Source organism: Amblyraja radiata, chromosome 4 (assembly GCF_010909765.2).
Source record: "Amblyraja radiata isolate CabotCenter1 chromosome 4, sAmbRad1.1.pri, whole genome shotgun sequence".
NCBI lineage: Eukaryota > Metazoa > Chordata > Chondrichthyes > Rajiformes > Rajidae > Amblyraja > Amblyraja radiata.
In genome coordinates this window covers 115,230,989-115,255,194 of record NC_045959.1, presented here as the reverse complement: position 1 = coordinate 115,255,194, position 24,206 = coordinate 115,230,989, and the positions used below count along the sequence as shown (strand labels likewise).

The window sequence follows — 24,206 nt, the reverse complement described above, 5'->3', positions numbered from 1 at the left end:
CCACCGCGGGTTCGATCCTCGTATCTGCCCGCTCAAGCCGTCTAGACCTTGCTCAGACAGAGACACTCCAGAAAGTCACACAGTCCCAAGCGCTCTGAAGACAATCGATGCTGGACCTCGTGGTAGCGAACCTTTATATGTCCCGGGACCTCGAGGGGCCGCACCACATGGGGGTGGTCTCTGAATAATCCAATTACTGATATCGATTAACCCCATACATAACAGACATTTCCTTAACCCAATAATACAGCAGCTTAATACATTGTATTCAAACAGGGCTTCTCAAGGAAGCCAACTTAGCAACATTTACCCTGATCCGCCAGAAACCCAAACATGGCTCAATACCTCATCCAATCAACACTCGGCAAAGTTGAACCCATCAAACATTATTTACAATTATTTACAAGTTCTGGTTTGCAGCCATCCAATCCATTCTAAGCATTTTGCACCTAATTGACAGGGTCTGCAGATGTTCTTATTCTTTTCTTGCAGATTGTATCTAGGCTCTGGACACACTGGCACCACTCCACAGCTTATCCCAGCTCTGAAGAGAGCAATTCCAAATTGACCAAATCTCCCAGCAGCCCTGAAGCCCTGAAGCTTTTACCCCATTTTGAAGTCCTAGCCTCTCCAATTTAGCCAGGATTAACAAAGATAGACACAAAATGCTGGGGTAGCTCGGCGGGACAGGTAGCATCTCTGGAGAAGAAGGAATGAGTGACGTTTCAGGTCAAGGCCCTTCTTTGGACTCAGTCTATCTTGACTTCACTTTTGATTAGGTAGATGGGGAATGGATATAGAACACAGAACTGGACAACAAAGGAACAGGACCTTCGGCCCACAATGTTTGTGCTGAACATGATGCCAAGTTGAAACAGGCGGCATTTCGGGTCAGGACTCTTCTTCGGACTGGGAATCAATTTTTCCCCCAATATGCCCCCCCCTCTCTTTGCCTCGACTTCCACCCATATCCCTCCCTCCAGCGTTACACTTCATAATGCATTAATCTTTTACTGTGTTCTTTTTTTGTAAACCGGCATCTGCAGTTCCTCGTTTCAACCAGCAACCATGGCCTGTTGTGAGAGGCGCGTTGTCTAACAATCAGCACCTCACATTTCGCTTGGGTAGTTTACACCCCAGCGGTATGAACATTGACTCCTCTAACCTCAGGTAGCCCTTGCTTTCCCTCTCTCCATCCCCTCCCCCTTCCCAGTTCTCCCACGAGTCCTACTGACTCCCCCTACATTATTTCCTTGTTCCACCCTCTCCCCTGACATCAGTCTGATGAAGGGTCTCAACCCGAAACGTTGCCAATTCCTTCTCTCCAGAGATGCTGCCTCACCCGCTGAGTTACTCCAGCATTTTGTGTCTAATCTCGGGATGAGTCCGTTGCATTCTAGTTGTCCCCCTTCACGCAGTTAAGGTTTCTCTCTTTCACAACAAGGTCATAAGGTCATGTGATAGGAGTAGAATTAGGCCATTCGGCCCATCAAGTCTACTCCACCATTAAATCATGGCTGATCTATCTCTCCCTCATGACCCCATCCTCCTGCCTTCTCCCCGACACCAATCGGTTACTGAAGACATCCACAAAGTAACGGCAGCTCTAACCTCCTCCATTTCATCCACAAGGTGACGGGACTGAGTGTCACCAGCGGCAAGGACCAACTGATCATCTTCCACACCAAGGCCAACGATGACCTGGTTGTCTGTCTCCAGGGGAACGCTAACAGGATCGGAGAGGTTGTTGGAGTCCTGGCAAACCACTTCACCAAGTAAGTGTTGATGTCACATCAGAGAAGCAGAATTAGGCCATTCGGCCCATCGAATCTATTCCATCTCATTCAGTTCAGCGTAGTTTCATTTAATGTAGTGTAGTTTAGTTTATTGTAATTTAGTGTAGTGTAGATTAATTTTATTTAGCATAGTTTTGTTTATTGTAATTTAGTTTAGTTTAATTTAGCTTAATATTATCTTTTAGCGAGACCAGGCAGGTTGAGTTAAATATTTTTTTATTGACAATTAAGAACGATAATTAAACTCGTTAACACGCGTGCCTGATAAGCTAACACGAGAATAGCTCCTGTTGCTGGGAGGGGCGCTGACGAGTAACTGAAAAAGCCCGCTAACGAAACCCCGCGGTCACGTGATCGCGCCAACCAATGACGAGGGTTCAAACTTCCTCAAACCACCACTAGGTGCCGCTACAATGTCTTGTTTAGTTTATTGTAGTTTAGTTTAATGCCATGTTTAGTTTAGTTACGTGCAGTTTTGCTTATTGCAGTTTAGTATAGCTCAGTGTAATGTAGTTTGGTTTGGTGTGTTTTATTGTGGTTTAGTTTAGTTTAGTGCCGTTTTCTATAGTGCAGTTCAGTTTATTGTCACGTGTGAAAACCTTTTGTCGCGCGATAATTGCCCTGTCCCACGGTACGCGTTCATTCCAAGAGTTCTCCCGAGTTTGCCCTGATTCGAACTCGGAGATTTACGGTAATGGCCGCTCGTCAGTACTCGGGGCTCTCGTGGACATTTTTCAACATGTTGAAAAAATCTTCACGAGTCTTCCCGTGCTTACCTGCCGTTAGCGAATCTTCCCGAGCACCTGCCGTTAGCGCTAAGAGACGTCCCCGAGCTCCGACGTACCCGCACGTTCATTCTCCGTGCTTACCATGAGTTTGATTTTTTTTTTAAACTCGGGAGAGCTCTTGGAATGAACTCGTACCGTGGGACAGGGGCTTTAACCAGTCAGCGGAAAGACAATACATGATTACAATCGATCCATTTACAGTGTACAGATACATGATAGTAACGCCATTCAATCATGCCTGATCTATCATTCCCACTCAACCCCATTCTCCTGCCTTCTCCCCATAACCCTTGACACCCGTACTAATCATGAACCTGCCAATCACTCCATCTTAAAAATACCCAAAAGGACTTGGCCTCCACAGCCTTCTGTTGCAACGAATTCCAGATTCACCACCCACTGACTAAAGAAATTCCCCCTCATCTCCTTTCTAAAAATTACGCCCTTTTATTCTGAGGCTGTGGCCTCTGGTCCTAGACTATCACACCAGTGGAAACATCCACTCTATCCAGGCCTTTCACTATCCGGTAAGTTTCAATGAGGTCCCACCTCTTGCTTCTAAACTCCAGCGAGTACAGGCCCAGTGCCGACAAACGCTCATCATCGTATATGCATTGCCTCATGGTGAGTGAAAAATGGATATTGCTCAATGCAACAGCTTTTACGATCATGAAAATACAGGCCCATTCACATGGACAACAGGTGCAGGAGTAGGCTATTTGGCCCTTCGAGCCAGCACCGCCATTCAATGTGATCATGGCTGATTATCCACAATCAGTACCCCGTTCCTGCCTTCTCCCCATATCCCCTGACTCCGCTATCTTTAAGAGCCCTATCTAGCTCTCTCTTGAAAGTATACAGAGAACCGGCCTCCACCGCCCTCTGAGGAAGAGAATTCCACAGACTCACAACTCTCTGTCATAGTCATCGAGCCGTACAGTGTGGAAACAGGCCCTTCAGCCCTACTTGCTTCCGCTGACCAACATACCACCATCGACACTCCCTGTGACCGCGTGACTTTCCTCCGGGTGCTCCGGTTTCCTTCCACATCGCAAAGACGTAAAGTTCAGAGGTAAATTGTAGGGAGTGGAGGCGAAAGTGGGATAATCAAGAACGAGTATGAACAGCTGATCGATGGTTGGCTAGGACTGGCTGGGATGAAGAGTCTGATTCCATGCTGTCGTTAATAAGGGCGAGAAAAATTTAGCACCGTCTACTCGGGTTCAGTATCACACACGGATTGTTCATTATAATCAATGATGGAAACTTATTGCCTCGAGTATAATGCTCAAAAACGCTCCTTGAAGCTTAACTGCCCTGGGTTTGAATGTGCCTTGGTTAGGGACATTGAAACGGTTCTTGCATGATCCCAATTTTACATAGAAACGTAGAAAATAGGTGCAGTAGGCCATTCGGCCCTTCGAGCCCACACCGCCATTCATGGCTGATCATCTAAAATCAGTACCCCGTTCCTGCCTTCTCCCCCATATTAATAGACAACAGGTGCAGGAGTTGGCAATTCGGCCCTTCGAGCCAGCACCGTCATTCAATGTGATCATGGCTGATCATCCACAATCAGTACCCCGTTCCTGCCTTCTCCTCCATTCCCTTAGCCCTAAGAGCCAAATCTAACTCTCTCTTGAAAACATCCAGTGAATCGGCCTCCACTGCCTTCTGTGGCAGAGAATTCCACAGATTCACAACTCTCTGGATGAAAACGTTTTTCATCATCACAGTCCTAAATGGCCAACCCCTTATTCTTAAACTGTGACCCCTGGTTCTGGACTCCCCCAAATTTGGGAAATATATTTCTTGCATCTAGCCTGTCTAATAATTTAAGAATTGTATATGTTTCTATAAGATATCCTCTCATCCTTCTAAATTCCAGTGAATACAAGCCCAGTCGACCCATTCTTTCATCATATGTCAGTCCCACCATCCCGGGAATTAACCTGGTGAACCTACGCTGCACTCACTCAATAGCAATAATGTCCTTCCTCAAATTAGGAGACCAAAACTGCACATATTCAATACTCTGGGTGCGGTCTCACCAGGGACCTGTACAACTGCAGTAGGACCTCCTTGCTCCTAAACTCAAATCCTCTCACAATGAAGGCCAACATGCCATTAGCTTTCTTCACTGCCTGCTGTACCTGCATGCTTACTTTCAAAGCTTTGCTTGTATGCTATTCAAAGAGATCAGATAATACCAGACATATTTATAAACGTCAAACTCAAGTGCAATAGAAGAATAAAAGTCAATACAATAAAAGTCTGAAGAAGGGTCCCAAACTGAAACGTCACCTATCCATGTTCTCCAGAGATGCTGCCTGACCCGTTGAGTTACTCCAGCACTCTGTGAAACGTCACCTATCCATGTTCTCCACAGATGCTGCCTGACCCGCATAGTTACTCCAGCACTCTGTGAAACGTCACCTATCCATGTTCTCCACAGATGCTGCCTGACCCGCTGAGTTACTCCAGCACTCTGTGAAACGTCACCTATCCATGTTCTCCAGAGATGCTGCCTGACCCACTGAGTTACTCCAGCACTCTGTGAAACGTCACCTGTCCATGTTCTCCACAGATGCTGCCTGACCCGCTGAGTTACTCCAGCATTTAGGGCGTCACAGTGGCGCAGTGGTAGAGTTGCTGCCACAGGGCGCCAGAGACCCGGGATAGATTCTGACTACGGGCGCTGTCTGTACGGAGATTGTACATTTTCCCTGTGACCGCCTGGGTTTTCTCCGGGTGCTCCGGTTTCCTCCCACACTCCAAAGACGTGCGGGTTTGTAGGTTAATCGGCTTCAGTGAAGATTGTAAATTGCGTGCACTGTGTGTAGGATGGCGCTAGTGTACGGGGATTATTGTTCGGCAGAGAAAACCCACGCGGTCACAGGGAGAACGTACAAACTCCGTACAGGCAGCACCCATAGTCAGGATCGAACCTGGGTCTCTGGTGCTGTAAGACGTGGTCGACGTGGGCTGAAGGGCCTGTTTACGTGTTGTATCTCAGAGAGTCAGGGTGATACTGTGTGGAAACAGGCCCTTTGGCCCAACTTGCCCACACCGGCCAACATGTCCCAGCTACACTAGTCACACCTGCCTGTGTTTGGCCCAGATCGCTCCAAACCTGTCCTATCCATGTACCTGTCGAACGGTTTCTTAAACGCTGCAACAGTCCCCGTCTCAACTACCTCCTCTGGCAGCTCGTTCCATACATCCACCTCCCCGTGTATGAAAAAGTGACCCCTCAGAATCCTATTAAATTTCCCCCCCCTTTCCCTGAAAAGTCTTAGACAATAGGTGCAGCAGTAGGCCATTCGGCCCTTCGAGCCAGCACCGCCATTCAATGTAATCATGGCTGATCATCCCCAATCAGTACCCCGTTCCTGCCTTCTCCCCATATCCCCTGACTCCGCTATTTTTAAGAGCCCAACTAGCCCTCTCTTGAAAGTATCCAGAGAACCTGCCTCCACCGCCCTCGGAGGCAGAGAATTCCACAGACTCACAACTCTCTGTGAGAAAAAGTGTTTCCTCATCTCTGTTCTAAATGGCTTACTCCTTATTCTTAAACTGTGGCCCCTGGTTCTGGACTCCCCCAACATCGGGAACATGTTTCCTGCCTCTAGTGTGTCCAAACCCTTAACAATCTTATATGTTTCAATGAGATGCCCTCTCATCCTTCTAAACTCCACGTAGTGTACAAGCCCAGCCGCTCCATTCTCTCAGCATATGACAGTCCCGCCATCCCGTGAATTAACCTTGTAAACCTACGCTGCACTCCCTCAATAGCAAGAATGTCCTTCCTCAAATTAGGGGACCAAAACTGCACACAATACTCCAGGTGTGGTCTCACTAGGGCCCTGTACAACTGCAGAAGGACCTCTTTGCTGCTATATTCTATTCCTCTTGTTATCAATGTGATCATGGCTGATCATCCCCAATCACTACCCCGTTCCTGCCTTCTCCCCATATCCCCCGACTCCGCTATCTTTAAGAGTCTTGTATCATTTGAGTCCGAGATTGACCCCGAGGTCGAACATAAAGTGTCTGCCTTCGAGGCAAAGGGAAATAGTTTTTCACTCTCAGAGTCAAACTCCGACATGTATCAGATGTCTGGCTTTGAAGTCAAGCTCCATTCTACTCCCTGCCTGCCTGCAATGGCTCTCCGGGATTAATGAGCAGGAACAACACCATCTGTGAGAGGCAGCTGCCAACACGCGACTGCCTGCCTTCCCACAGGAGACAGAGTGAGGGGAGGGGGAAAACATAGACAAGGCTCTGGGTGCTGGTCTGTACGGAGTTCGTACATTCTCCCAGTGACCGTGTGGGTTTTCTCCGGGCGTAGGACTCGCCCTCAAGTGAGACAGCAGCGGCAGAGTTGCTGCCTTACAGCGCCAGAGACCCGGGTTCGATCCCGACTATGGGCGCTTGTCGGTGTGAAGTTTGTACGTTCTTCCCTGTGAAGGAGTGGGTTTTCTCCGGGTGCTCCGGTTTCTTCCCACACTCCAAAGACGTGCAGGTTTGCAGGTTCATTAGCTCTGGCGAGGATTGTACATTTGAGTTTCGTTTTGGTTTAGTCGAGAGATACAGCGCGGAAACGGGCCCTTCGGCCCACCGTCTCGTAACATGGGGTACCCATCGACCCGCCCGTACAGACAGCACCCATAGTCAGGATTGAACCCGAGCCCCTGGCGCTGTGAGGCAGCAACTCCAGTGTGTATAGGATATAGGATGGTGCACAGGGCCATCACTGGTCGGCACGTACTAGGTGGGCCGAAGGGCCTGTTTCCGCACTGTATCTAAATAAAGTCTAAAGTAAAAATCCATCAAAGAAATGTGAGGTGAAAATAACAGGAACTGCTAGAGTTGGTGGATAAAGCAGAGATCCATTTTCCTTCTTGCCCACTGCTTGATGGGAATGGTCACACTGAGGGCACTCAGTTGTCAAGAGAGAGTTAGATTTACCTCTTGGGGCTAAGGGAATATGGGGGAAAAAGCCGGAATGGGGTACTGATCCTGGATGATCAGCCATGATCATATTGAATGGCGGTGCTGGCTCGAAGGGCCGAATGGCCCACTCCTGCACCTATTTTATGTTTCTATGTTACTCCCATGTGACAGGGATATTTGTCAGAGGCAGAGTGATCTGCCAGACACAAGCCCATCTCTTCCCAACATCGGGCCAACGGTTGCTAAGCAACGTAGCTAGGTACCTTTAGTAAACCCAGGCTCGCAACGCTAACGGCAGGTACTCGGGAAGTCTCGCTAATGGCAGGTAAGCTCGGGAAGACGCGTGAAGATTTTTCAACACGTTGAAAAATGTCCACGAGAGCCCCGAGTACCGACGAGTGGCCATTACCGTAAATCTCCGAGTTCGAATCAAGGCAAACTCGGGAGAGCTCTTGGAATGAACTCGTACAGTGGGACAGGGGCTTTAATTAGAAACCAAACATTTTTCTAATTCACGAAGGTGAAACTAGTGCTTACAACACATCATCAAGAGCCACATCCACCTGTAATTAATTTGCTGGCTGTGACACATTGCAGCGTTTATAAGGAACTTCCTCCATGCCTATTGTTTATCACTTAAACACCAGCATTGACCTTCCGCATTGAGGACCCTGGGGTGGGAATGAGATTTTTCTCTCTTTCGGGAGTATTTTAATTGGCCTGACAATGCCTTCAGGCACTTATTGACACTTGCCGAAGAGTGAAAGGCCTGGATAGAGTGGACGTGGAGAGGACGTTTCCACTGGTGGGAGAGTCCAGGACCAGAGGGCACAGCCTCAGAATTAAAGGGCGTAACTTTACAAAGGAGATGAGGAGGAATTTCTTCAGTCAGAGGGTGGTGAATCAGTGGAATTCATTGCCACAGAAGGCTGTGGAGGCCAAGTCAATGGATATTTTTTTTTTAAGGCTGATTAGTACGAGAGTCAGGGGTTATGGGGAGAAGGCAGGAGATTGGGGTCTGGAGGGAGAGATAGATCAGCCACGGTTGAATGGCAGAGTGGACTTGACAGGCCAAATTCTTCTCCTATCACTTATGAACTTGAGAAGTCAAACGCAAGTGCAATAGCATGGAAATCAAAACATTTCACCGTACCTCAGTACACATGACAATGACAAATTCCTAATTTGAGGAAGGACATTCTTGCTATTGAGGGCGTACAGTGTAGGTTCACCAGGTTAATTCTCGGGATGGCATGACTGCCATATGATGAAAGAATGGGTCGACTGGGCTTGTATTCACTAGAATGTAGAAGGATAAGAGGGGATCTTATAGAAACATATACAATTCTTAAAGGATTGGACAGGTTAGATGCAGGAAAAATGTTCCCCATGTTGCGAGAGTCCAGAACCAGGGGTCACAGTTTAAGAATAAGGGGTCGGCCATTTAGAACGGAGAAGAGGAAAAGCTTTTTCACCCAGAGAGTTGTGAATCTGTGGAATTCTCTGCCACAGAAGGCAGTGGAGGCCAATTCACTGGATGTATTCCAGAGAGAGTTAGATCTAGCTCTTAGGGCTAATGGAATCGAGGGATATGCGGAGAAAGCAGGAACGAGGTACTGATTTTGGATGATCAGCCATATTGAATGTCGATGCTGGCTCGAAGGGCCAAATGGCCAACTCCTGCTCCTATTCACTACGTTTCTATAAACCTAAAGTTAAATTTGAGCCCAGTTTCAGTCGAGTGAATCTGAAACATAGACTTATTATCTGCTCTGCCTTGTCTGCCCAGATTTTAATCCTGTATTGAGGGAAAGGATTAGCCAGGCCTAGATACTTGCTACACAAGACCATAGTCCTGACGAATCAAGATGTTGTCCGTGCCAGTAAGATTACGTTCATAAGTGATAGGAGCAGCATACAACCATATAACATATAACCATATAACAATTACAGCACGGAAACAGGCCATCTCGGCCCTACAAGTCCGTGCCGAACAACTTTTTACCCTTAGTCCCACCTGCCTGCACTCATACCATAACCCTCCATTCCCTTCTCATCCATATGCCTATCCAATTTATTTTTAAATGATACCAACGAGCCTGCCTCCGCCACTTCCACTGGAAGCTCATTCCACACCGCTACCACTCTCTGAGTAAAGAAGTTCCCCCTCATGTTACCCCTAAACTTCTGTCCCTTAATTCTGAAATCATGTCCTCTTGTTTGAATCTTCCCTATTCTCAAAGGGAAAAGCTTGTCCACATCAACTCTGTCTATCCCTCTCATCATTTTAAAGACCTCTATCAAGTCCCCCCTTAACCTTCTGCGCTCCAGAGAATAAAGACCTTACTTATTCAACCTTTCTCTGTAACTTAGTTGCTGAAACCCAGGCAACATTCTAGTAAATCTCCTCTGTACTCTCTCTATTTTGTTGACATCCTTCCTATAATTGGGCGACCAAAATTGTACACCAGCATGAGGCCATTCGGCCCATCAAGTCTACTCCACCATTCAATCATGGCTGATCTATCTCTCCCTCCTAACCCCATTCTCCTGCCTTCTCCCCGTGACCCCTGGCACCCGTACTAATCAAGAATCTAAGGTACACAAAATTGCTGGGGAAACTCAGCGGGTGCAGCAGCATCTATGGAGCGAAGGAAATAGGCGACGTTTCGGGCCGAAACCCTTCTTCAGACTGATGTGGGGGGGGGGGGGGTTAGGGAAGAAAGGAGAAAGGAATAGGAGGAGCCCGAGGGTTGAGGGAGAGCTGAGAAGGGGAGGAGACAGCAAGGGCTACCGGAAATTGGAGGTCAATGTTTATGCATCCTCCTTTGTTTATCCTCACGTGTTTATCCTTCCAATGTTTATCCTCTTCCTTTCTTCTTCCCCCCCTACATCAGTCTGAAGAAAGGGTTCGGCCCGAAACGTTGCTCATTTACTTCGCTCCATAGATGCTGCTGCACCCGCTGAGTTTCTCCAGCACTTTTGTCTACCTAAGAATCTATCTATCTTTGCCTTTATAATATCCATTGAGGAATGTGGGGAATCCGCTGTGTTGGATGTTTATGTTAACTTTTATGTAGTTGTGTGTCTTTTTTTTTGTATGGCTGTTTGGTAATTCACGTATCACTGTACCTTAATTGGTACAGATGACAATAATGGACGTTTGAAACCTTTGACTTGGCCTCCACAGCCTTCTGTGGCAATGAATTCCACAGATTCACCACCCTCTGACTACAGAAATTCCTTCTCATCTCCTTTCTAAAGGTACGTCCTCTTATTCTGAGGCTGTGACATCTGGTCTTAGTCTCTCCCACTAGTGGAAACATCCTCTCCACACACCCACCCTATCCAAGCCTTCCGTTATTCGGTTTCAATGAGGCCCCCCTCATCCTTCTAAACTCCAGCGAGTACAGGCCCAGTGCCGACAAATGCTCATCATTGATCGGGGACGATCAGCCATGATCACAATGAATGGCGGTGCTGGCTCGAAGGGCCGAATGGCCTCGTCCTGCACCTAGTTTCTATGTTTCTATATCATATGTTAACCCACTCATTGCTGGGATCATTCTCTCCTCTGGACCCTCTCCAGTGCCAGCACATCCCTTCTCTGGTAGGGGCCCCAAAATTGCTCACAATACTCCAAATGCAGCCTGGCCAGCACCTTGTAGAGCCCAAGGTAGACACAAATGCTGGAGTAACTCAGCGGGACAGGCAGCATCTCTGGAGCGAAGGAATGGGCGACGTTTCGGGTCACGGCCCTTCTTCAGTCCGAGGACGGGTCTCCACCCGAAACGTCGCCCTTTCCTTCTCTCCGTAGACGCTGCCTGTCCCACTGAGTTTACTCCAGCATTTTGTGTCTACCTCCGACTTAAACCAGATTCTGCAGTTATTTCCTAGGCCTCATAGAGCCTCATTTGTTCCATTTAGATTGCACACCATCCAGGAATAAACACAGAGAAGTCTATTTTGGGGGCTTTCAGCAAAAGGTTGTGGCAGTCCTACAATAGAAGTGTTAGGACGCCGCATAGAACAGCGTTTGTGTACAGACAGCCTGGGGCAAAGACAGCGGATGATTTTATCAACAGGCCCCTTAGACATCTGAAAGAACACATTGTCTTAGCATATGATAGGAAATTAAAAATCCATCTCTCGTTCTAATAATATCGACCTGTGATTTATTTTTACATTTTGTATTGTGGAGAGAATTGCAGAGTTGTCGAAGGTCACTTAGACCACATAGAGTATTAGGACATTGGACAGAGTTCAGTTTAGAGATACAGCACCCATCGAGTCAATAGACAATAGGTGTAGGCCATTCGGCCCTTCGAGCCAGCACCACCATTCACTGTGGTCATGGCTGATCATCCCCAATCAGTACCCCGTTCCTGCCTTCTCCCCATATCCCCCAACTCTGCTATCTTTAAGAGCTCTGCTCTCTTGAAATGCCACTTTAATCCCCGTCTGGTCTTAGTTATAGGGCCACAGAGTCATACATCACGGAAACAGGCCCTTCAGCCCAACTTGTCCATGCCGACCGAGGTGTCCCATAACTGCCAGCTAATCCATTCTCCTGTTTCTCCCAGTCAGAATCACTTGGACTCATATGGATGAGGTGATCAGCTGGGAATAACCAGGGTACAAAGGTCATAAGTGATAGTAGTAGAATTGGGCCATTCGGCCCATCAAGTCTACTCCACCATCCAATCATGGCTGATCTATCTCTCCCCCCTAACCCCATTCTGCTGCCTTCTCCCTATAACCCCCTGACACATGTACTAATCAAGAATTTGTCTATCTCTGCTGTAAAAAATATCCATTGACGGCCTCCTCAGCCTTCTGTGGAAAAGAATTCCACAGATTCACCACCCTCTGATGAAAAAAACTCCTCCTCATCTCCTTCCTAAATGAATCTCCTTTAATTCTGATGCTGTGACCTCAAGTCCTAGACTCTCCCACTAGTGGAAACATCCTCTCCATTTCCACTCTATCCAGGCCTTTCACTATTCGGTAAGTTTCAATGAGGTTTCCCCTCATCCTTCTAAACTCCAGCGAGTACAGGCCCAGTGCTGCCAAACGCTCATCATAGTTTAACCCACTCATTCCCGGGATCATTCTTGTAAACCTCCTCTGGACCCTCTCCAGAGCCAGCACATCCTTCCTCAGATATGGGGCCCAAAATTACACACAGTTGCTTCCAAACCAGATTAGACTATTGTGTTTAAGAAGGAACTGCAGATGCTGGAAAATCAAAGGTAGACAAAAGTGCTGGAGAAACTCAGCGGGTGCTGCAGCATCTATGGAGCGAAGGAAATAGGCAACGTTTCGGGCTGAAACCCTTCTTCGAAAGGAGATTAGACTATTAGTCACCATTCAACAATGTTTGTATGTGCCTAGATCTGGCTATTGAAAAAACCCAACAATTACCCGCAAACGATCCAATCCTGTATAGTCTTGCTCATGCCTGAAGAAGGGTCTCGGCCCGAAACGTCACCCATTCCTTCTCTCCAGAGATGCTGCCTGTCCCGCTGAGTTACTCCAGCCTTTTTGTGTCTGTCTTTGCTTATGGTTTATTGAATTTCAATCTGTCATCAGCTTCCTTTATCCCATTAGTGCCAATTAGTTCTCTACGTGGGATAGCATGAACTAGTGTGAACGGGTGACCTATGGTCGGTGTGGACTCGGTGGGCCGAAGGGCCTGTTTCCCTGCTATATCCGTACACTAAACTTCTCTTTAATGGTGACACAAGCAACTGCAGATGCTGGTTTACATAAAAGGTCACAAAGTGCTGGAGTAACTCAGCGGTTCAGGCAGCATCGCTGGAGAACATGGATAGGTGACGTTTCACAGAGTTCTGGAGTAACTCAGCGGTTCAGGCAGCATCTGTGGAGAACATGGATAGGTGACATTTCACAGAGTGCTGGAGTAACTCAGCGGGTCAGGCAGCATCTGTGGAGAACATGGATAGGTGACGTTTCACAGAGTGCTGGAGTAACTCAGCGGGTCAGGCAGCATCTGTGGAGAACATGGATAGGTGACGTTTTCGGTCGGGACCCTTCTTCAGACTGAGTGTTGGGAGGGGCGTAGATACTGGAAGGGAGGTGGTGGCAGGACAAAGCCTGTACACCAAAACTATCCTACACACTAGGGACATTTTGCTCTCGGTACCGAGTTTGCACGTTCACCCTGTGGGTTTCCTCCCACACTCCGAAGACATCCAGGTTTGTAAGTTAATTGGCTTTGGTAAAACTGTAAACTGTCCCAAGTGTGTGTGTGTGTGTGTGTGTGTGTGTGTGTGTGTGTGTGTGTGTGTGTGTGTGTAGGATAGTGCTAGTGTATGGGGCGATCGCTGGCCGGTGCCAGCAGGGTCAAACCCGGGTGCCCGTTGCTACAAGGCAGCAACTCTACCGTGCCACCCCTATAGGCCAAACGCAAGCAAGTGGGACTAGTGTAGATGGGTCATGTTGGTCGGTGTGGGCAAGTTGGGCTGAAGGCCCCGTTTCCGCACTGTATTACTCTATGACTCGATGACCTTAATTCAAGTCAAGGGTGTTTTACAATAGTTGTATGTATCTTAGTTTACTTTCCTTTGGAGATACAGAACGAAAACAGGCCCTTCGGCCACCGGGTCTGCGCCGACCAGCGATCCCAACACATTAACACTATCCTACACACTGGGGACAATTTACATTTTTTACTAAGCCAATTAACCTACAAATCTGTACGTCTTGAGTGTGAGAAGAAACCGAAGATCTGGGAGAAAACCCAACGCAGGACACGGGGAGAACGGACAAACAAGCATCCGTAGCCAGGGTCACCACTGTGCCACATCTACAGTATGTAGTTAAGGTCATATTGGTGGGTGTAGTTAGGGTTCGCCAACTTTCTCACTCCCAAATAAGGGACAAACGGTCAAAATACGGGACAAATTCCCGACGGCAATTCGTTGACCGGCTCGGCCGTGGCTGGGTGAATCATGAGTTGACCCGTGTGCTGGACTGCACGCAAAGTCCAGCTGGAGGGCCAGCTGAGGAGTTTTGGCCCGGGCCACACCCCCATCCAACTCATGAACCGATGATAGGCCATGAGAAGGATAGGGCGGTGGTGGTGTCGGCGTAAGCGAAGGTCCGAAGGTCGGACAGCTGGCCGGGCTGCCGACCGACGGGGCCACGGGCGAGGTGCTGCTGCTGCTGCTGCTGCTGCTGCTGCACTCCACGGGCTGCACTACGTTGGGACGGGTGAGGCTGGACCGGACGCAGCGCTCTGACCCGACAGTCCCCTCGACCCGAGCAATAGCGGTCAAATACGGGACAAGGGCGGTCCCGTACGGGACAAACCAATTTAGCCCAATATATACGGGATGTCCCGACTAATACGGGACACGTTTGCAACCCCATTTGTAGTGTAGAAGTTGTTCCTGAACCTGGACGTTACAGTTTTCAGGCTCCTGTACCTTCTTCCCGATGGCAGGGGTGAAATGAGAGCGTGGCCAGGGTGGTGTGGGTCTCTGATGACGCTGGCCATACAAGGAGATCTAACCAGCCTGTCCTTTATCCTTTCAGCCACAACTTACCACTGTTGGTCAAGGTGTGCAACCCGGTGCAGTGCCAGATGCGCGGCAGACAGCGCACGGTGCTCGTGGAGAAGAGGATCGAGCAAACAGACCCAGACTTCAAGAAAAACCGCACGGGCTTCACGTTGTACTGGTCGGGAATCTGACACGGGAGTCGCAGATTCACCAACCGGGAGCCCTCTCGATGCAAGCACAGTTCTTTTTATTTGTAAAGATTTTAATAAAACAAATCCTATTTTCTATTCATTTGTCCATTGTTGCGTTGAGTTAGACAGGGCTCTTCGAGATAGCGGAGTCAAGGGATATGGGGAGAAGGCAGGAACGGGGTACTGATTGTGGATGATCAGCCATGACCACATTGAATGGCGGTGCTGGCTCGAAGGGCCGAATGGCCTCCTCCTGCACCTATTGTCTATTGAAGGAAAAGGTGTACGTGAGGAAGATCAGATTCTGCCCAGGAACCCAATGGTGTAAAGCCTCAGTCTGCCTGGACCTACCTGACCTCCCAGTTGCCAAGCACTTTAACCCCCCTCCCATTCCCACACTGACCCTTCTGTCCTGGGCCTCCTCCACTGTCAGAGTGAGGCCCAGCGCAAACTGGAGGAACAGCACCTCATATTTCACTTGGGGCAGCTTACACCCCAGCGGTATGAACCTTGACTTCTCAGACTTCAAGTAATCCTTGTTACCCCCCTCTCTCTCTCTCTCTCCTGGCCTCCCCCACCAGTCTGAAGAAGGGTCTCAACTCGAAACGTCACCTATACCTTTTCTCCAGAGATGCTGCCTGTCCCGCCGAGTTACTCCAGCTTCTTGTGTCTATTTCTACATTGGTTTAAAAAAAAAGCATTGCAGTTCCTTCCTACACTAATCCCAGCATAGTTCTGCTGGAGGGGATCAAGAGGTGGTGGTAATATTTGTTTAGAAACATGGAAACATAGATGCAGTAGGCCATTCAGCCCTTCGAGCCAGCACCGCCATTCAATATGATCATGGCTGATCATCTAAAATCAGTACCCCTATCCTGCTTTTTCTCACCACATCTCTGGATTCCTTTAGCCCTAAGAGCTGAATCTAACTCTCTCATTAAAATATCCAATGAACTGGCCTCCATTGTCCTCTGTGGCAGAGAATTCCACAGATTCACAACTCTCGGAGAAGGCAGGAACGGGGTACTGATTGAGGATGATCAGCCATGATCACATTGAATGGCGGTGCTAGCTCGAAGGGCTCAATAGGTGCTCCTGTACCTACTGTCTATTGTCTCTGGGTGAAAAAATGTTTCCTCATCTCAGTCCTAAATGGCCGACCCCTTATTCTTAAACTGTGACTGAAGCAAAGCAAGAATTTCATTGTCCTATCAGGGACACATGACAATAAACTCTCTTGACTTGACTTTAAAAGACCCTTCAGATTTCCAATCCCTGGAGCCAGGGGTGGTGGTGGAGGAGGAGGCATATACCATAGTGGCGTACGAGAGCCTTTTCTATCGGCAGGTGGATATGCAGGGAACGGTGGCATATGGATCATGCGCAGGCAGATAAAGCCTTGGCATCATGTTCAGAACTGACATTGTGGGCCGAAGGGCCTGCTCCTGTGCCTAAAGATAGAATGTGGAATGGTACAGTACAGGAACGGGCCCTTCGGCCCACAGTGTTTGTGCTGAACATGATGCCAAGTTACTGATCTTATCTGCCTGCATGTGATCCACATGGGGAGAAGGCAGGAACGGGGTACTGATTGGGGATGATCAGCCATGATCACATTGAATGGCGATGCTGGCTCGAAGGGCCGAATGGCCTAATCCTGCACCTATTGTCTATTGTCTCTCATAAGGTCAAAATGTCATAAGAGGAGCAGAATTAGGCCATTTGGCCCATCAAGGCAACTCCACCATTCAATCATGGCTGATCTATCTCTCCCACCTAACCCCATTCTCCTGCCTTCGCCCCAAAACCTCCGACACCCGTACTAATTAAAAACCCATTGTCTTTAATCCCTGCATATTCATGAGCAGTGGGCAGGTGCTATAGACCTGCACGGGAAGGTAGACGCTCCCACCCCCACCAGTCTCGGGCAGATGGGGCTCGTCAGCCTGGGAAGGCAGTCCATCTAGGAGAGGGAAAACTCTGATTTAAAACCTCCACTGCCTTGTGGCCATATCCAGTCATGGAAAAGGCTCCTGGAGTAAACCTCAAGAAAACCCGGAGTCGGAGCCCCTTAAGGCAGTTTGTCGTTGTCTCCAACCTCGCTCTGGCAGCTCCTGCGACGGCGCTGGTGCCAAACTGTAACGGCCCTGCTGTTCCTTTAGATCGATCAGCGACGTGGAGAGGGGGGACGTGCTGCTTGGGCAACAGCCTGTCCTCCATATGACATCGCCCAGGCTTGCATCCGACCGCACATCACCTGCGCAAACTAGGATGCATCACCCATGGTCAGTCATGGCCGAGAGGGGGCCTACAATAATTCATGAGCATATTTAAAAGCCTCTGAAACGCCACTATCGTATCTGCCTCCATCACCACTCTTTGGAGCAAAGAGGTCCTTCTGCAGTTGTACAGGGCCCTAGTGAGACCACACCTGGAGTATTGTGTGCAGTTTTGGTCCCCTAATTTGAGGAAGGACATTCTTGTTATTGAGGGAGTGCAGCGTAGGTTTACGAGGTTAATTCCCGGGATGGCGGGACTGTCATATGCTGAGAGAATGGAGCGGCTGGGCTTGTACACTCTGGAGTTTAGAAGGATGAGAGGGTATCTCATTGAAACATATAAGATTGTTAAGGGCTTGGACACGCTAGAGGCAGGAAACATGTTCCCGGTGTTGGGGGAGTCCAGAACCAGGGGCCACAGTTTAAGAATAAGGAGTAAGCCATTTAGAACGGAGAGGAGGAAACACTTTTTCTCACAGAGAGTGGTGAGTCTGTGGAATTCTCTGCCTCAGAGGGCGGTGGAGGCAGGTTCTCTGGATACTTTCAAGAAAGAGCTAGATAGGGCTCTTAACGATAGCGGAGTCAGGGGATATGGGGAGAAGGCAGGAACGGGGTACTGATTGGGGATGATCAGCCATAATCACATTGAATGGCGGTGCTAGCTCGAAGGGCCGAAAGGCCTACTCCTGCACCTATTGTCTATTGTCACTCCTGGCAGCGCGATCCAGGCCCCTCTATGCTGTAGAAACAAACGTGGCCCGAATATCTCGAGTAAACCTTCCTATCTCACCATCCAGTTGTGCCCTCTAGTGTTAGGTATTTGCACCGGGAACAAAGGCTCTGACTGTCTACCCCATCTACAGTCTGCCTTGCATATCTTTCCCTAGTGATTGCCAGAGTCATGGAGATGGGAACTAGACCAGACAGCAAAATGCTGGAGTAACTCAGAGGGACAGGCAGCATCCCTGGAGAGAAGGGAATGGGTGGCGTTTCGGGTCGAGACCCTTCCTCAGACTGAGAGTCTACTACGGAGGGTGAGATAGAGATAAGGAAGTGTAAGGTGTGTAAACGAGACATCAAAGGGGATGGGGATCAAGGAAAATGTGGACTAGGCCATTGTTAGCTGGGAGAAGGTGACAACAAAGCAAACAGAGGTAAAATGTAGTCAGGGAACTGTCAGACTGGTCAGAGAACTGGGAACGGGGAGGGATGGAGAGAGAGGGAAACTGGAATACAAAATCAGGGATGGAATGCTGAGGCTCTTTAAGGCACTGGTCAGGACATATTTGGAGTATTGTGAGCAATTTTGGGCACCATATCTGAGGAAGGATGTGCTGGTTCTGGAGAGGGTCCAGAGGGGTTTTACAGGAACGATCCCAGGACTGAGTGGGTCAACATACGAAGAGCCTTTGACGGCACTGGGCCTGTACTCGCTGGAGTTTAGAAGGATGAGGGGGTGCGTGGGGGGGGGACCTCATTGAAACTTACCGAATAGAGAAAGGTTTGGATAGAGTGGATGTGGAGAGGATGTTTCCATTAATGGGAGAGTCTAGGACTAGAGGTCACAGCCTCAGAATTAAAGGATGTTCCTTTAGGAAGGAGATGAGGAGACATTTCTATAGTCAAAGATTGGTGAATCTGTGGAATTCATTGCCACAGACGGCTGTGGAGGCCAAGTCAATGGATATTTTTAAGGCAGAGAAAGATAGATTCTTTGATTAGTGCGGGTGTCAGAGGTTGTGGGGAGAAGGCAGGAGAATGGGGTTAGGAGGGAGAGACAGATCAGCCATGATTGAATGGTAGAGTAGACTTGATGAACCGAATGGCCTAATTCTGCTCCTATCACTTATGACCTTATAGTATTTAATGGTGTATTGCATAGTTATTTGATGGAAAAGTGATTTAAGAGAAATAAACTGATTAAGTATAACAATGCGGGCAGGGAAGGGGGGGGGGGGGGGGGGGGGGGGGGGGGGGGGGGGGGGCTGGGGGGGTGGAAGGAAGTACTTGCAAGAGAACCAAGGTAATGTCCAAAGAAGGGTCTCGACCCGAAACGTCGCCTGTCCCTTCTCTCCAGAGATGCTGCCTGTCCCACTGAGTTACTCCAGCACTTTATGCCTACCAAGGCAATGCAATTGTCTTAAAATATTCAGATAAATGCACAATTTGCTGCAAACATCGAGTTACAAACACAACAATATCTTAGTTATAGAGTCATACAAGGTAGAAACAGACCCACACCACCCTGGTCACACTCACATTTCACCCCAGCCATCAGGAAGAAGGTACAGGAGCCTGTAAACTAGATAGATAGACAATAGGTGCAGGAGTAGGCCATTCGGCCCTTCGAGTCAGCACCGCCATTCAATGTGATCATAGCTGATCATTCACACTCAGTACCCAGTTCCTGCCTTCTCCCCATATCCCTTGATTTAGCTAGCCCCAAGAGCTCGATCTAACTCTCTTTTGAATGCATCCAGTGTAACATCCAGGTTGAAGAACAGCTTCTTCCCTGCAGCCAGCAGGCTATCAAACACTACAACCTCCAAATAACTAAGTTCTGAACTATGTATAACAGAACTGCAGAAGTTGGTTTACACCGAATATAGCACACTGGATAGCCACCAAGTGGTCACGTGAGTGGAAGGCAACCTCATCTCCATTACACAGCTACATCTCTTCACCAGATTAAAGCTGTCCAGGGTCTCGGAATGGTACCATTCGGCGCCGCTGTTTCGCCTTTTCGGGGTGTTAGGGTTAGGGTTTTGGGGTGTTAGGGTTTCGGGGTGTTAAGGTTAGGGTCAGGGTTCGGAGTACAGATATTATAAACAGGCGCAGAACCGGCGGCGCGGAAAAGTACCCGACCCCAGGGTCTGACCTCCCCAGAGGAGCATGGGTGAAGCTCAACAGACTTGGCACTGGAGTTGGGCGTTTCAATGCCAGCGTGTGGAGATGGGGGCTCCGCCAGAGCCCAGCCTTTTACCCCTCTGATCCTCGATACCCTTACTCTGGGCAAGAGACTCTGTGCATTCCTGGCCCCGTCAGCTATGTTGTGCATTTAAAAACTTTTGTTTACTTTCGTTCATTTATTGTCACGTGTTCTTGATAACACAAATTTGGCACTAACTCCCTTAACTTCCACTAAAACAAAAACATCTCAGGATATATGTAGCACTTGAAAACAAGAGAACAAATTGGGAGTCATCAGGAACTGCAGATGGAGTGACTGGCCCTTCAGCCCAACTTGCCCACACCGGCCAACATGTCCCATCTACACCTGTCTGCGTTTGGCCCGTATATCCCTCCAAACCCATTCTATCCATGTACCTGTCCAACTGTTTCTTAACAGACAATAGGTGCAGGAATAAGTAATTCGGCCCTTCGAGCCAGCACCAGCATTCAATGTGATCATGGCTGATCATCCCCAATCAGTACCCCATTCCTGCCTTCTCCCCATATCCCCTGACTCCGCTATCTTCAAGAGATCTAGCTCTCTCTTGAAAGTATCCAGAGAACCGGCCTCCACCGCCCTCGGAGGCAGAGAATTCCACACTCACAACTCTCTGTGAGAAAAAGCGTGTCCTCATCTCCGTTCTAAATGGTTTACCCCTTATACTTAAACTATGGCCCCTGGTTCTGGACTCCCCCAACATTGGGAACTTGTTTCCTGCCTCTAGCGTGTCCAAACCCTTAATAATCTTATATGTTTCAATAAGATCCACTCTCATGATCTTAAATCCCAGCCCAGCTGCTCCATTCTCTCAGCATATGACAGTCCCGCCATCCCGGGAATTAACCTTGTAAACCTACGCTGCACACCCTCAATAGCAAGGATGTCTTTCCTCAAATTTGGAGACCAAAACTGCACACGATATCCCAGGTCTGGTCTCACTAGGGCTCTGTACAACTGCAGAAGGACTTCTTTGCTCCTATACTCAACTCCTCTCGTTATAAATGCCAACATGCCATTAGCTTTCTTCACTGCCTGCTGTACCTGCATGCTTACTTTCATTGACTGTTAAATGTTGGGATAGTCCCAGCCTCAACTACCTCCTCCGGCAGCTCGTTCCATACACCCACCACCCCTTTGTATGGAAAAAGTTACCCCTCCAGATCCCTATTCAATCTTTTTTCCCCTTCACCGTAAAACAGATGCTGGGACCTTCAGCAATAACCACAATGGCTGGAGGAAGGATCGCTACTCGAAACGTCATCCATCCATTCATTCCTTCCACAGATGCTGCCCGACCTGCCGAGTTCTTCCAGCACATTGCGATTTGCAAAGGCTTTATCCAACGAGACATGGGTAACCTTATTCTCATTCAGATGGTCATAGATTTGCTTTGAAATTCCAGGTTTTTATTTCAGGAGCCCAGCGTACAAATGTCTCATTTTAATTCCTGTCATCAGGGCTATTTAAAGAATTGGGGGAAAAAAACCAAAAAAACCTACGCATTTTCTTTTTGGTTTACAAGGAATCGTGGACGCGCACACATTCTTAACATAACATGTCGGAAAATGAAGCAATAGTCCAGGACAATAAGCACTTTTTAAAACATAATCACATCCCCGGCAGTCACTTCAAACGGGCGCATTCAAAAGTAGAAGGGTTCGATATTCAAATCTGTTCATGCAATATTACAGTCTCACAAATTAAGGAGGAAATCATTAAATAACACAGACAAATAACTTACTCTCCAATCTAGGCAACAAGAGAGATTGGAGAAAGATGATCAAGTCAGTTCACATTGACAACGGTTTAAATATATATTTAAAAAAACTTTCCAAGACATTCGTCGCAGTGTCAAATTTACAGAGCATATTCCAAAATGTATTAGCAGCATTGGTCAAATTGACTTCTCATTGAAAGGTCAAAGGGGCCAGAGAGGATGTTCTGTAATGTTGACTCACTTACAAAGTAAAAAGTAGCGTCCCTTCTATTTTTCCCACATGCGTAAACCTCTTTGCTGCAAACCCCAAGTTACCCCTTTCCAAAGCCTCCGAAGATGTCCTGTTGGAATCGGATGGAGGGTCCGGCCATCTTCAAAACCGGAAAAGACTCCTCTTTCAAACATGCATCCAATCCTACTCAGCCATATCATTACCACCATGAGAAAAGAGTGCAGACCACCCCCAAGACCCACGGAGGAGACACGGGGAACTGCAAATGCTGGGGTCCCCCCCCCCCCCCCCAACAAGCAAAAAAAGACACAAAGTGCTGGAGTAACTCAACGGGTCAGGCAGCACCTCTGGGGGATATCTCCCAGTGGTCAACCAGATCAGGCACATTCAAGGTAGGTGGTTTCAAAATTCAAATCCATTCATACAACACGGAGGCTAACCAGCCCAAAAACATCACCGACCCACTTTCTCCAGAGATGCTGCCTGACTCGCTGAGTTACTCCAGCCCTGTTTTAACCCCAAAACTAATAATGGGTTCTCTTGACCAAGAGCCAAAGAACTTAAACACCCATGACGGCTTGGAGGTATCCATTTCTCCGTAGGATCTATGGCAACAGCAGGGACATGGCTAAAATGCAGATGTGTATTGCTAGCTTTGTATCAGGAACTCCGGTCCACTCTTTGAACAATACCACAGGAGTCCCGCTATGAAATAATAACAATAGCATGTAGACCAAAGAGAAAAAAAAACTCTGAAGCAGCTTCATGTAGACTTATTTGTGTAAATTTGGGCAGATATGACCAGCAGGTATAGTTCATTGATTTAGAATCATAGCACTTGGTTCTGTTAATGGCAAGGGGAAGGTTTCCACCAAAGATATTTGGTGTCCACTATAACCAAAACAGGTATATGAGCCTTTTACAAGCACCCAGCATTGAGTTCGGTCGAGATACTCTTCCTTACCCCAAAGTTGGAGTTGGATTGCATCTCTGATGAGAGATGGAACGTTAGAAGGAATGGAAACGTTACCCATTCCTTCTCTCCATGAATGCTGCCTGTCCCAATGGGTTACCCCAGTATTTTGTGTCCGTCTTCAGTACAAATCTGCATCTGCAGCTCCTTCGTACACAAGGTTCTTGGACTTGCTGCAGTGATTTGAAATAGGGCAACAAAAGCTATCTGCCCTGCAGTTTGAAAGTGACAATCAGAATGAAGAAGAGATTTTAATTTGCGTGCATTTGCTAGGATATCGTGTCACCCTACCCAGAGTCAAACTGCAGGAAGAGGTCCACTCTAGATTCGTCAGGGGGGTGGGGAAAATCACCTCTGCCAGCCCATCACCCCGTTGAAGTATTGACACAAAATGCTGGAGTAACTCAGCGGGATGGGCAGCATCTCTGGAGAGAAGGAAATGGGCGACCTTTCGGGTCGAGACCCTTCTTCAGACGTTTTGCACACCCGAAACATCACCCATTCCTTCTCTCCAGAGATGCTGCCCGTCCCAAATGTCGAGTTACTCCAGCATTTTGTGTCTATCTTCCTTTTAAACCAGCATCTGCAGTTCCTTCCCGCACCTCATGAAGTATTGACAGATCATTGTAAACAGCACTTTCTCAATTTAAAGGCTTTTAGAAAACTGTGAAGGACCACAAATCCCTTTAATACCGAGTGGAGCTGTTTAAAGAGAGATTGGCATTACCAGAATATTATACTTACCCAAAAAACCTTCAATCACCAGTGAAAATGGTTTAAAATATTTTTGTTTCC

The 24,206-nt window shown here is 48.0% G+C and overlaps 1 protein-coding gene across 1 annotated transcript in view; it reads left to right on the top strand.

Moving 5' to 3' along the window:
- The window catches only part of LOC116972507 (unconventional myosin-Id-like), a 112,125-nt gene extending 96,775 nt beyond the window's left edge, over positions 1-15,350 (top strand). The window contains exons 21-22 of the mRNA XM_033020287.1: positions 1,633-1,775; positions 15,101-15,350. Of these exons, the coding sequence (XP_032876178.1) occupies positions 1,633-1,775; positions 15,101-15,257 (300 nt within the window). The 3' untranslated portion in view covers positions 15,258-15,350. The remainder of the gene's footprint in view (positions 1-1,632; positions 1,776-15,100) is intronic.
- Positions 15,351-24,206: the final 8,856 nt, after the last annotated feature.